General features: G+C 34.8%; 1 protein-coding gene across 7 annotated transcripts in view; it reads right to left on the reverse strand.

Moving 5' to 3' along the window:
• Positions 1–12,500, reverse strand: part of LOC115226973 (LIM homeobox transcription factor 1-alpha-like) — a 170,366-nt gene that overhangs the window by 130,396 nt on the left and 27,470 nt on the right. For 5 of the 7 annotated variants that reach the window (XM_036500538.1, XM_036500542.1, XM_036500540.1 and 2 more), the window contains exon 2: positions 4,743–4,932. In XM_036500538.1, the coding sequence (XP_036356431.1) occupies positions 4,743–4,927 (185 nt within the window). In that variant the 5' untranslated portion in view covers positions 4,928–4,932. Of the gene's footprint in view, positions 1–4,742; positions 4,935–11,271; positions 11,415–12,341; positions 12,459–12,500 lie in introns of those variants that run through there. The other 2 variants (XM_036500537.1, XM_036500539.1) reach the window with 2 other exon arrangements.

A 12,500-nucleotide genomic window follows, 5' to 3' on the forward strand; every position in this document is an offset into this window, starting at 1 on the left:
CTCAGATTGTAGAGAATTTACTCAAGACTAACACTCCACCAATCTAGGTAGATTTCTTTCCATACGTAAGTGAGCACACGTGCATATGTCCGTATATACATATATGTACACATAAATATATGTATATATACATCTTGTATGGTTGTATAAATGTAAGTATGCTTATATTTATGCATGTACACACATACGCATAGATACAAAAACACACACATTTATATATATATATATATATATTTATATATATAAATAGTTGTATTCATGTATATATATATATATATGAGTGCGTGTGTATCTGTTTGTATGCACACACACACACACACACATATACACATATGTACATACAAATATATTTACATATATGCATAGGGAACTAATTCACCCCGGTGGCTGCAGTTGTTGACCCAGAGATTAATGTGATTGAAGAGAGGAGGGCTGGATAGAAGATCAAGCACCTGCGTACTTCTCAACACAGAAAGCTACTCAAGTGCTTCAGCGTCGTCTAGTTGTAGAAGCTACGTAGATACAATTGCCTCCGAATATCTATTTCTGCGTACACTTTACTATCTTTCCTCATCTCTGGCCATCATATTTAGTCACTAGACGACGAGGAAGCCAGTAGGTGACCGTTCAATTTGCAGGAGACGGCAGTCAAGTAACCCTTAAATGAAGTTCTATTTTCTTAAGAATAGAATGGCACCGTAGATAATTTAATACCAGATATAACGTGTGAGATAAAAGAAAGATAGGATGTTAGCGACTGGGATGCCTTTGGTTATAGTTCTACTCGATCAAGGCTAAACTAGAGCTAAACGATGACAACAACGACAACAACGACAACAACAATAAGACACGCATATTAAGTGTTTCTGCTTCATAATATTCACCCACTTTTGTTTGATTGATTATTAAACTACGGGGTTTCAATTTTTCTATCGCCCTAGCCTTCAGAAATGTTAGGAGATCTAACTTCATTTTGTAATCAATAATTTCTAGGAAATTTTTTTTTTTAATTGAAGAAACAAATATTCTAAGGAACCCTAAATAAAAAATAAAATCTAGCTGTTTTATCAAACCATAACTATTTTCTGATTCCAAATGTATAGTTGAAGGGCCAGTGTATATATATCAGCTAGTTGTGCAGGTGTTGGCAGTGGAAATGAATACAAAAGCTCCGCTTCTTTTATTATATCTAACGCTATACATACATGCATGCATACACACATACATACATACACATACACATGCACACACACACACACACACACATACACACACACACATATATATATACATACATGCGTGGTAAATACTACGACGATTTTGGATGTGATCCCTTCTCTGTAGTTCCTGATCTGTTTTTAAACATAATAGAAGATAACCTGAACCCTATAACTTTACGTGAATTTACTAATGTAGAGTATTGTTAATTAAGCTACTAAGATGTACAAGTTAAATATTCTCGCCTAATGCATAACCTTAATATAACAAATTTCTTTGTGTGGTTTAACATTGTATATAGGACTGTATTAATTTAAACTTGTGTTATAGTTTTGCTTAACGAAATAAAGTAGAAATTGTACACAATAAAATGTGTCTTACCTGTTTAAATATCCTGATTTGATTTAATGAGGATGTTTATCATTACATTGTCGATAATATCTGATTTGTTCAACCGATCTTATTTATGAGAAAAATAATAATTATGCTCAATTATTGAACGACAAGTTTAATGCATGAACATCGAGGAATAGAACGGCAAGTTTATCAATTAGTTTACGACAAAAATGATGCAAATCTGCCCATTTATGGTTGCCATTCGATTTGATTATTGTAATTTGCCTAATTTGAAGTATATTGGATTTTGGAAGTGTTCCGAATATTGAGCCTTCATAAGCACCAAGTCGTATATAAAAGTTGGAAGCAGTGTTGTACTACTGTAAATCTATAGCGGATTCCTTAAAGTGCGGGAACCGTGGTATATGCTACTCTTTCTATCAGGTCAACCTGGCAAGAATGAGGACAAAGACTGAGATTGCACAAACGAGGAAGAATTAAAGACAACAGCTTGAAAGTTTTATCCCGTGGTGCTTTGTCTTAGGCTCAAACATACAAATACGACTGGCGCCTGCTGTCAGGGATCCAGGAAATGTAACTCGCGACGGTCCGTTCCATGCTGTTGTTGTTTAGTATCATAGGTCGAGATTCATTGCACAAGCATTCCCTATCACGACTGCTATCAGAAATTTTCTGCGAATTCTTCGAACACTATTATCAGTCTTCCCAAAATACTAACCAACAATCATATAAGTCTATTTCAAAAATAATTCAATGGCCTGATATGCACATGAAATGTCCCAAGGTAAGGTGTATGTGTGTGTGTGTGTGTGTGTGTGTGTGTTTGTGCGTGCATTGAGCATATAAATGTATGTATATATGTACGTACGTACTCATGTACGTATGTATGTACGTATGTATGTATGTATGTATGTATGTATGTATGTATGAATTTACACACACACACAATTTATAAACATGTCTATATGTGTAAGATGTACATATAATAGAAATATGACACTGTTATCCAGGAGAAAACTGTAGCAGGGTAGAAACCAATAAATTTCAAACAATTATACGAGACCCGACTTAAGTAATATTGCGCAATCTAGAAATCGAAACCGCATTGCAAACACAGATTTGCGGAAGCTTCCCATCACTCTACAACACTTATACAGTTCTGCGTGTAAGGAAGTAAAGTTGGAGAAGAATGGTATTCGAAAATGAACAGACTAAAATAGTTTCGGAAGCCGTTTCGTTTTCCGGTTGTTACCGTGTCATTACATTCCACTGCATTTCATTAGATTTCGTTGGATTTCACCATTCCACGTCTGAAAAATCACCTGAATGGCACACACTGAAAATATGTGGGTGTGTCCATGTATAAGAAATCAATAATATATTTGTAGGTATTTTCCCTTATCTTTGGAGGAAATCACTATACATGGAATTTCATAAATACATGAATTTTCTGACTGCTTTCCCATAAATATAAATAGAATCCTCATCCCCTCCCCCATGGACAGAAAATTGTTATAGAAATAAAGACAGGGTTATATTAACGAAAGAATCAATATATTGCAAGCCGAAGAAATCGATTTGTTTCACTGTTATGTGATCGGTTATGTGATTTAGCCTGGCAGACTTGAAGCACTATTCAGGTAAAATATGTTTGATAACAACAGACATAATTGAAATCAGACTTTTAGATTAAACATTTACACACATGCAGCAGTTGTTTAGGAAGACTCAAACATTCACATGCATTCTTTGTTGATGCACGAAACTAGTAACGCAGAACATCTATTCTTTAGTAACAATATAGTGTATTTCAAATCTGGGATCGTCTGGATATTAAGCAGCGCATAGATAGACAAAGAATTGCTGTCCTCTGGCAAATGAAATATCTCAAAAATGGTAAATGTTCAGAGTAGCTAGAACTAGAAAGCATATAGTTTGAAAAGATTCATCACAAAAGTAATACTAAAACAACAGCAACAACAACAACTACTACTACTACTACTACTACTACTACTACTACTACTACTACTACACTTACTACAACTACTACTACTACTACTACTACTGCTGCTGCTGCTGCTGCCACTACTACTACTACTACTACTACTACTACTACTACAACCACCACCACAAGCACCACCAGCACCACCAGCACCACCAGCACCACCAGCACCACCAGCACCAGCACCACCACCACCACCTACTACTACTACTACTACTACTACTACTACTACTACTACTACTACTACTACTACGAACGAAAATTGCAAAATCCTATGGGATGCGCCCACCAGATCAGACGTCGGAAACCAGACATTGTTGTAGTGAGCAAAAAAGAGAAAAAAAACCATGCATGATGATCGACATAGCATGTCCCGGTGACAACAGGATCGAAGAGAAAGAAGAATAAAACATGAACAACTATGATGAATTGAAGTGGGATACATGCAGGTTGTGGGCAGTGAAGAGAGTGGACATGATACCAATGGTAATTGCCGTTGCTTGGAAGTATCAGCACTCAACTGCCGACATGGCTAAAAAGGATTGGTACAAATGTAAAGGTAGAACACATACAAAAATCATCATTGCTTGTAACTGCAAGAATTCTCTGCAGGGTTCTTGAAGCATGATCGGTAAACAAGTGTCACCTTAGTCTGCTGGCTGTGGACAGCTGACACTTTCCATCATATCCAGCAAATAAAACTGAGAGTTTTCATCAAATAATAATATAATATAATAATCCTAATAATAATAATAATAATATAATAATAATACAACAACAACATAATCATAATAATAATAATAATAATAATAAAATAATAATAATAATAATGAGAATAATAATAATAATAATGATAATAATAATAAAATCATAATAATAATAATAATAATATTATAATAATAATAATTATTATGATGATGATGATAATGATGGCTTCAAAATTTGGCACAAGGCCAGCAATTACGGAGGGCGGAATTAGTCGAGTACATCGATCTCGTACTTGACGGTGCTTCCGTGATCGACCACGATCACGAAAGGATGAGTGCAAAGCTGAGCTGCAAGACAGTCACAAGAGCTGAATGCAAAATATTAATCACCAAAGTAAAAGAGCAAACCCCCCCCCAAATCAGACAGACAAATACAGAAACAAAGACGAAAATCTTACTTGTCATAGTCGACTTTGCAGTATAGTTTTCGGTCTCGACAGAAACAAGACACAGATAGAGGTATATGGCACATTGAACACTGTAAACAATGCTCATGCCAAGAGTTTTCCATCACCTTCAGGAGAAAACGATCCTCGATAGGACGGTGGCATCCTGCACACATTTCCTTAGCAGCAGAGGGCATCCTTTCTGTTAAAAAACAAAATATTAAAAAACCATTTTATTTACTCATATAATACCGTCATATTTACAGTTGAATAGAAACGCTTATGTTTCTTGATTCGCCTGTTTAAAATTAAACTTCTTGGTCTTCCTTGATGTTTCTTTTCTTTTCAGTTCTATTTCTACGTAGCCAAAAATATCTCTCAGTTATTTGTTATATAAATAGGAGATTGTTTTGCAAAGAAAGTATTACTTAATCCTCTTTAAATAGTTTATTAGTTGAATGATAAGAAAAGGTACAAAACATTTGGGTTAACGATTAATACTGCAACAATTAGCAACAAAGCAATTAAGTATATAAATTACTGTAAAAGATAAAAAATAAGAACAAATTATGAAATACTAAACGAACAGACTCACATGTCTTCATCTAAGTTCATAAATACATGACATACGCATGAATACACATATTCTTCCGATTTTCCATGCATTTGCACGCTTTTGCACGTTTTTGTGCATGAAGCTTCATGAGTTTATCATATGTGATAAGGTTTGTAAGAAAATAAAAAGACGGGCAAGAAACTTAACACTATGGATCAAAGATGGACATATATGTGTGTATATATATATGCATACATAAGTACATATATAAATATATGAGCATATATATATACTTTCGGTACAAATTTATTTTTCTCTACGGTGCAGAGTTTACAATCCTGTAAATAATAATAATGGTATTTTTTTTACTATAAGCTTAAAGCTTATGGCGATCAGCGTGCAATGACTCAAGGAAAATAATCAAATAAAGTGGCATATAAGCCCTCGACAGTAAAAAGAAGGCTTTCCAATCCCACGCGGAGAGGAAGGCCTTTTTTCTGTTGAGGGCTTATATGCCCCTTTATTAGACTATTTTCCTTAGTCATTGCACGGTGATCGCCATAACCTTTAAGCATACATACATACATACATACATACATACATACATACATACATACATACATACATACATACATACATACATACATACATACATAGGGAGAGTTCACGAAAAAACAAAAGACGAAGACAGGTGGTGTATAAAACAAACAGATGAATTAGTATAACGCTCAGGAAATTGAAAAAGTCTTTTACGTTTCGAGCCTACGCTCTTCTACAGAAAGGGACACAAAAAAAAAAAAAATAAGGAGAGAAAAAATGCGTGTAGTGGCTACCGATCTATCATGATATATGTTAGTGAATTGGATGGACGGAGTCTATATGGGCAGTCAGTCGGTTGGATTGCCATACACTAGGTCACGGCGAGGACTATATTGTAAGTACATGTGTCTGAATGGTCATCTACATGTAACCTGATTCAATGAGCAGGTAATTAATCATCAGCGAAACCAACGAAAGTCCATTTACTATTCCAAGGAATGGATAAACGGATTTATGTTTTAGTAGTAATGGTCAGTCTATTTAGCGTTATGATTTATTCAGCTAAAAACTCTACATTCGCTATTAAGTACTTTTTAGACATTGCTGTTGCCCATTTGTACAGTGTACCACAATTATTTCCCGTATATATATATATATATTATAATATATATATATATATATATATATATAATATATATATGTGTGATGTGTGTGTGTGTGTGTGTGTGTGTGTAAGACTATATATATTTTTCCTTATTAGTGTCCTGAAAACTCACAGCCTTGGCTTTGTTATCGCATTTTGTCTAACACACACACACACACACACACATATATATATATATGAATACCTGTATATTATGAAAATATATACATAATATACATATAAATGCATATATAATGGATCATGTATCTTTGTGTGCGTATGTGTGTGTGAGTGTCTATATATATGTGTGTATACATACACACACACATATATGTATATATATATACATATATACATACAAACATAATACATACAGATATACGCATATACGCACACAAGCACACACACAGACAGACATATCTATATGTACGCATATATAAACACGAACATCATCAAGATCATATATTAGTATTTATACTTGAATATCTGTTACATCAGAGTGTGTACTTGTGTCTGCTTCTTACCTTTCTTCAAGTACATGACAGTATTTATATATCTGCGTGTGTATTGAGTGTTCCCCAGTGTTTATGTGTAATTCTGTCTCTACGCGTGTGGGTACGAGACCAAATAATTACACATATACTGTCACACTAAAAAGCAGTATACTTGCCTCCTTAATACCCTGCTTAGACTTGCATAAATGCCCATCCTCACCTCTATAACTCTCATGCACACACTCAAACATATCTACATCTACACTCATTGGGATATAATTGACTTGGTTGATAGTGTAAACACACAAATATTATTTACGTAGTAGTATATTTACATTTGCATATATACACAGCGATATTTCTTCTAGCCAATAACAGTGGGAGCACCTGCAGGCCCGCTCCACTTTCTAGAAAGAGCAGCCATGACTATTTCAAATTACACTGTTTCATGTTTCTTTCTCTTTAAAAAAAATTAGAAAATAGAAAGGAACGACGATGTCTGAAAAGTTGAGATGGTAATGCCTGGAAAGTGTTCGAACATGGACCTGATCGATCAAGATCGATCGATCTCTGAAGCTAAATGACATACTGGTATAATTTCTAAGATAGAAAACTGCATGCTGGTTGGATCGTTTGCACGTCGGGCAGAATACTTAGTGACATTTCGTCAATCCTTACGTTCTGAGTTAAAATTCTACCAAGGTCGACTTTGCTCTTTATCCTTTCGCGGTCGATAAAATAAGTATCAGTTGATTTCCCCGAAATTGCTAGACTTGTGCCAACATTTGAAACCAATATATCTAAGATACAACGCTCACACAACCTCTCTTTCTCTTTCTCTCTCTCTCACTTACACACACGCATGTGAGCACATGCACCATCCCCTCACACGCAGATACATACGGACTCAAATCTACAGACATACACACACACATATAAAAACATGCGCGCACACGAAGGGACAAGTACACATATAAACATAGACTGCACTGTTAAACCAACCTTATTTACCAAATGTACTCAAACATGAGTGGTCTCACTTAAACCATCGCACACATGTTGACATTAGAAACTCTATCTCTCTCTGTTTTTGTCTGTCTGTCTGTCTGTCTGTGTCTCTCTCAAATACACACACACATACATACACCAGCGCGTTGCACTCACCCAGACATTGCAATACAAAAACCATTTACACAGAAACAAATTTACCACCAATTCAACACACGCATGCGCGTCGGCATAATCAAAACCATAAGTGTTCATTCATGCACGTTTTTGTGCATGGAGCTTCATAAGTTTATTGTATATTATCATATGTGATATGGTTTGTAAGAAAAATAAAAATGGGCAAGAAACATAACACAATGGATCAAAGATGGATATATATGTGTACATATATATGCATACATAAGTACATATATAAATATATGAGCATAGAAAGTATACCGAAAGTATATATATATATATATATATATATATATATATATATATATTATATATATATATATATATACTTTCGGTACGATGTTTTTTTTTATACGGTGCCGAGTTTACAATCCTGTAAATAATACATACAGTCGAAATGAATAAGTCGATATGGTGTATATAGTACACTAAATTTTAACATCCTAGCTCACTTCCGCTGTTTACAACAGTGCTTGGAAGAAAGGTGTGTAGCGTGTGATCGTCGCATTGGCCATGACAGAGAAAATTGCCATGGTGATGCCCGCTCAGAGGCCTATGCAAAGTTGCAGAAAGTATATGGAGAGGAGTTTATGAGCCGCACACAAGTGTACGAGTGGTTCAGACGTTTCCAAGATAGCCGAATAAATGTCGATATTGACGAGCGTTCTGCGAGACCAAAAACCAGCAGAACTGAGAAAAAAGCATCGCAGATATGCGTGCAGCTGTGAGGAGAAATCGTCGAACCACCACACGTGAGTTATCAGAGGATGTGCAGATTAGTTAGGGTTCAGTTCAGTCCATTATCAATGAAAATTTGGGCATGAGACACGTGTCTGTCAAGTTTGTATCAAAACTGGTTTCTTCTGACCAAAAAGACACTCGGGTTTTAGTTGCACAAGATCTCCTTGATTGTTTTCGAGAACTATGAAAACTTTTTTGAAACTTTGCGTTGGCCTCTGAGCAGGTATCGCCAACCTTTTTGGCGAAATTTGATGTAGATTCTCTTCTCAACTTTCTCTGTTAGGGTCAATGTGACGATCACACGGTACACGCGTTCTTTCCAGGCACTGCTGCAAACAGCGGAAGAGTTAGAAGGTTAAAACTTAGTGTGTAGGCACAGCAGAATTCAAAGTCAATTTGTGTCAAGCGGCTTCGCTCTCTTTCCTTTAGCGTGGTTACTATGGCAACAGTCCGGATACTTATTGATCAGACCAGTGTACACACACACACACACACACACACACACACACACACACACACACACATATATATATGTATATATATATATATAAGTAGGTAGGTAGATAAACAGAAAGAGAAATAGAGTGAGAGGCGAAAGAGAACGAGAGTCATTTGATATGCAGTGTGGCATGAGGAATTTATTGCGAAATATCCATTAGGAAATAACTACTGGCTTTTATAAAGTATGATTATGGTGCTGGTATGAGGATTAAGGGGAGCATTGATTTGGTGTAGAATCATAAGGTTGTGTGTGAGACATTTTCAATTAAGCATATTTTCCTGTCTTCTGTAACACAGGTACGGTGAAACTTCTGAACGAAGAAAGTTGAGATATTGTCAAGATATTTTTTTTTACTGCCAAGGCAAATGCTTCAGGTCAATGAATATTTCATCTTTAAAAGCAGAAACAACAACTGCCACAACAACAACAACAACAACAACAACAACGAAACAAAACAAAAAAGTCGAACAAAAACAGTATACTAATCAGTATATACACACTCGACTATCTAAATATTTCGCTCAAACATGAAAGATTCAAAAGAGGCTTAAGGAAGCTGGAAATCATCCATGTATCTCAAGACATGTAATTTCGCTAAGATGTCAGCATACAACGAAACAAACAATTCTTTACATTTACACTTGGTTTCACAAAGAGAGAACGCCAATAATGTTGCAAACAACTTAAGAGTCAATATTTGAATATTACCAAACTTAAAGACAATATGGTTTCGGCAGAGTAAATAATTACATACATACATAAACATTCTTACACCCATTACACACAAATTCACATATATATTCATATATATGCATATTCATATTCTACATATAATGTACATAGATATATATATATTATATATATATATATATATTATATATATATATATATATATATATATATATATATATATCTTATATATTATATATATATATATATATATTTATGTATGTATGTATGTATTGTATGTATGTATGTATGTATATATATATATATATAAATCCATACATACCCGCATATATGTTTACGGAAACATATACATAGCTACACATATGGAATGTTTACATGGTATACAACCTTATGTATTTACATGTGCGCATACATTTGTTTATTCACACACATTTACGCACACACACACACTCACGCACACATACATCACACCCATACATTTCTCTATTTGTGCTCGTGTGTGTATGCATACATGTATGTATGTATGTATGTATGTATGTATGAAGATATGCATGTACAGGTACTTGTGTGTTTGTGTATGTGTAAACATAAATTTTCTCATGTATGCATACGCATACGCACAGACAAACACTTAGGCATACACAAAAACACACACATACACATATACATACACATATTCTTACAAGACTGTTCGTTTAAATACATGCTTTTTATGCAAATAAATGTACACAGGTTTTAGATTATATCTTCAAATATCAGACTTCTATCAAGTTTTCACGGCAACATACTTCCCAAAACACCAGTTTTATTTACTTTTGAAGCGAAAACGAATAAATCAATCAATAACTAAACAAAACACTACAAAACATAATATAGTGAGTAAATAGGCATAACAAGAAGGGAAAATCTGGGCTTTAAACATTTACATGTCAAGATTTCTTTACAAATCTATATAAATTATGTACTCCAGCATGGTCACAGCTAAAAGTTTAAATCAGCCGGATAGAAGAAAGCTGTGTACACTTACAACTACATACAGACATGCATACATACATACATACATACATACATACATACATACATACATACATACATACGTACGTACGTACATACATACATACATACATACATACATACATACATACATACATACATACATACATACATACATACATACATACATTACATACATATAATTTCCGAGTATTAACTTTCTGAATTTTAACTTTACGTAGAGGTCGAAAGTGGACGTCATGCAAATGGCGCTAGTTCTGCGCAGGCTGCCACAAAGTCGCCGAATTGTCTAGGTTGTTACATCTGGCGTCTCTGATTGTGATGGTGGCAAGTCTTGGTGTAACCCTTGCGAAGAATAAAGTGTAAAATGGTTGGATACCACAATGCAGACAACGTAGAGTTTGTTACTTATTTTATGTGCATTGTTTTCAAATAAATAGGAGTTCAAATATTTTCTGCTGTCTCTGTTGATGTCATCCAGATAAGGTAATAAGAACTTAATTCTGTAACGTATCCCTCCCCTTAAATATTCTATTTTTATGTACAAATACATAATCAGAAACTGCAAACAGATCCTTTTCAGAATAAGAATTCTTGACATATTTCGTTTTGGGATTTGGTTTGCAAAATTCTTTATGTGAATTCGTGTGTTGAAGCATATTCCGTTGTGTCTGGGGAGAATCATTCTCTTTTGGTACCTTATAATTTAACACACTCACCAATGATAACTGCATGGCATGTAGGATTAGCCATGGTATTAACTGTAGAACTCGAAATAAGATGCATAGAAGATGCTTGTAATGACATGAACATGACACACATAGGGAGACATCTAGGAGCATTGCGGAACGACTAAATGAACATTTGAGACAATATGACAAAAAGCAGTTTTCCATACTCTACCAACATGCCAAGGATCAACATGAGGTAACCTGGGTCAACTTGACATCCACATCTTATCCAAGATAAAAAAGAAATAAGTGGAAATTTTCCGGTGACTGTATTAAATTTTAAGGCACCAAAAGGGAGATGGACTCTCCCCAGACACAACAGAATTCTTGACATAGACTTTTAGATATCCTTGGCCCTGTCTTTTTAGCCATAAACAGGTGTTTTATCGCAAAGCAGTACGGTAATGTTGATGCTTAGTCTCAGGTCAGCCATGACTGAGGTGACCTATGATCAAAGTGCTTAAACGGAGATTTTCATTTTGATAAAGGCTAATGTTAAAAGTATAGTGTATACCTTTTAAAAATGCATAATATATTCGTACACACATAGGTCTCTTTCCATTTTCAAGACAGTAGGCTATGATTTCGGGGAGGCGGCTATGTTGAAATCCTCTCTTTGGCTCGGTATTGCTCTGGAGTAATGTATAATTAATTGAAAAGAATTTCCGTTATAT

Source organism: Octopus sinensis, linkage group LG2 (assembly GCF_006345805.1).
Source record: "Octopus sinensis linkage group LG2, ASM634580v1, whole genome shotgun sequence".
In the NCBI taxonomy this organism is placed as follows: Eukaryota; Metazoa; Mollusca; class Cephalopoda; order Octopoda; family Octopodidae; genus Octopus; species Octopus sinensis.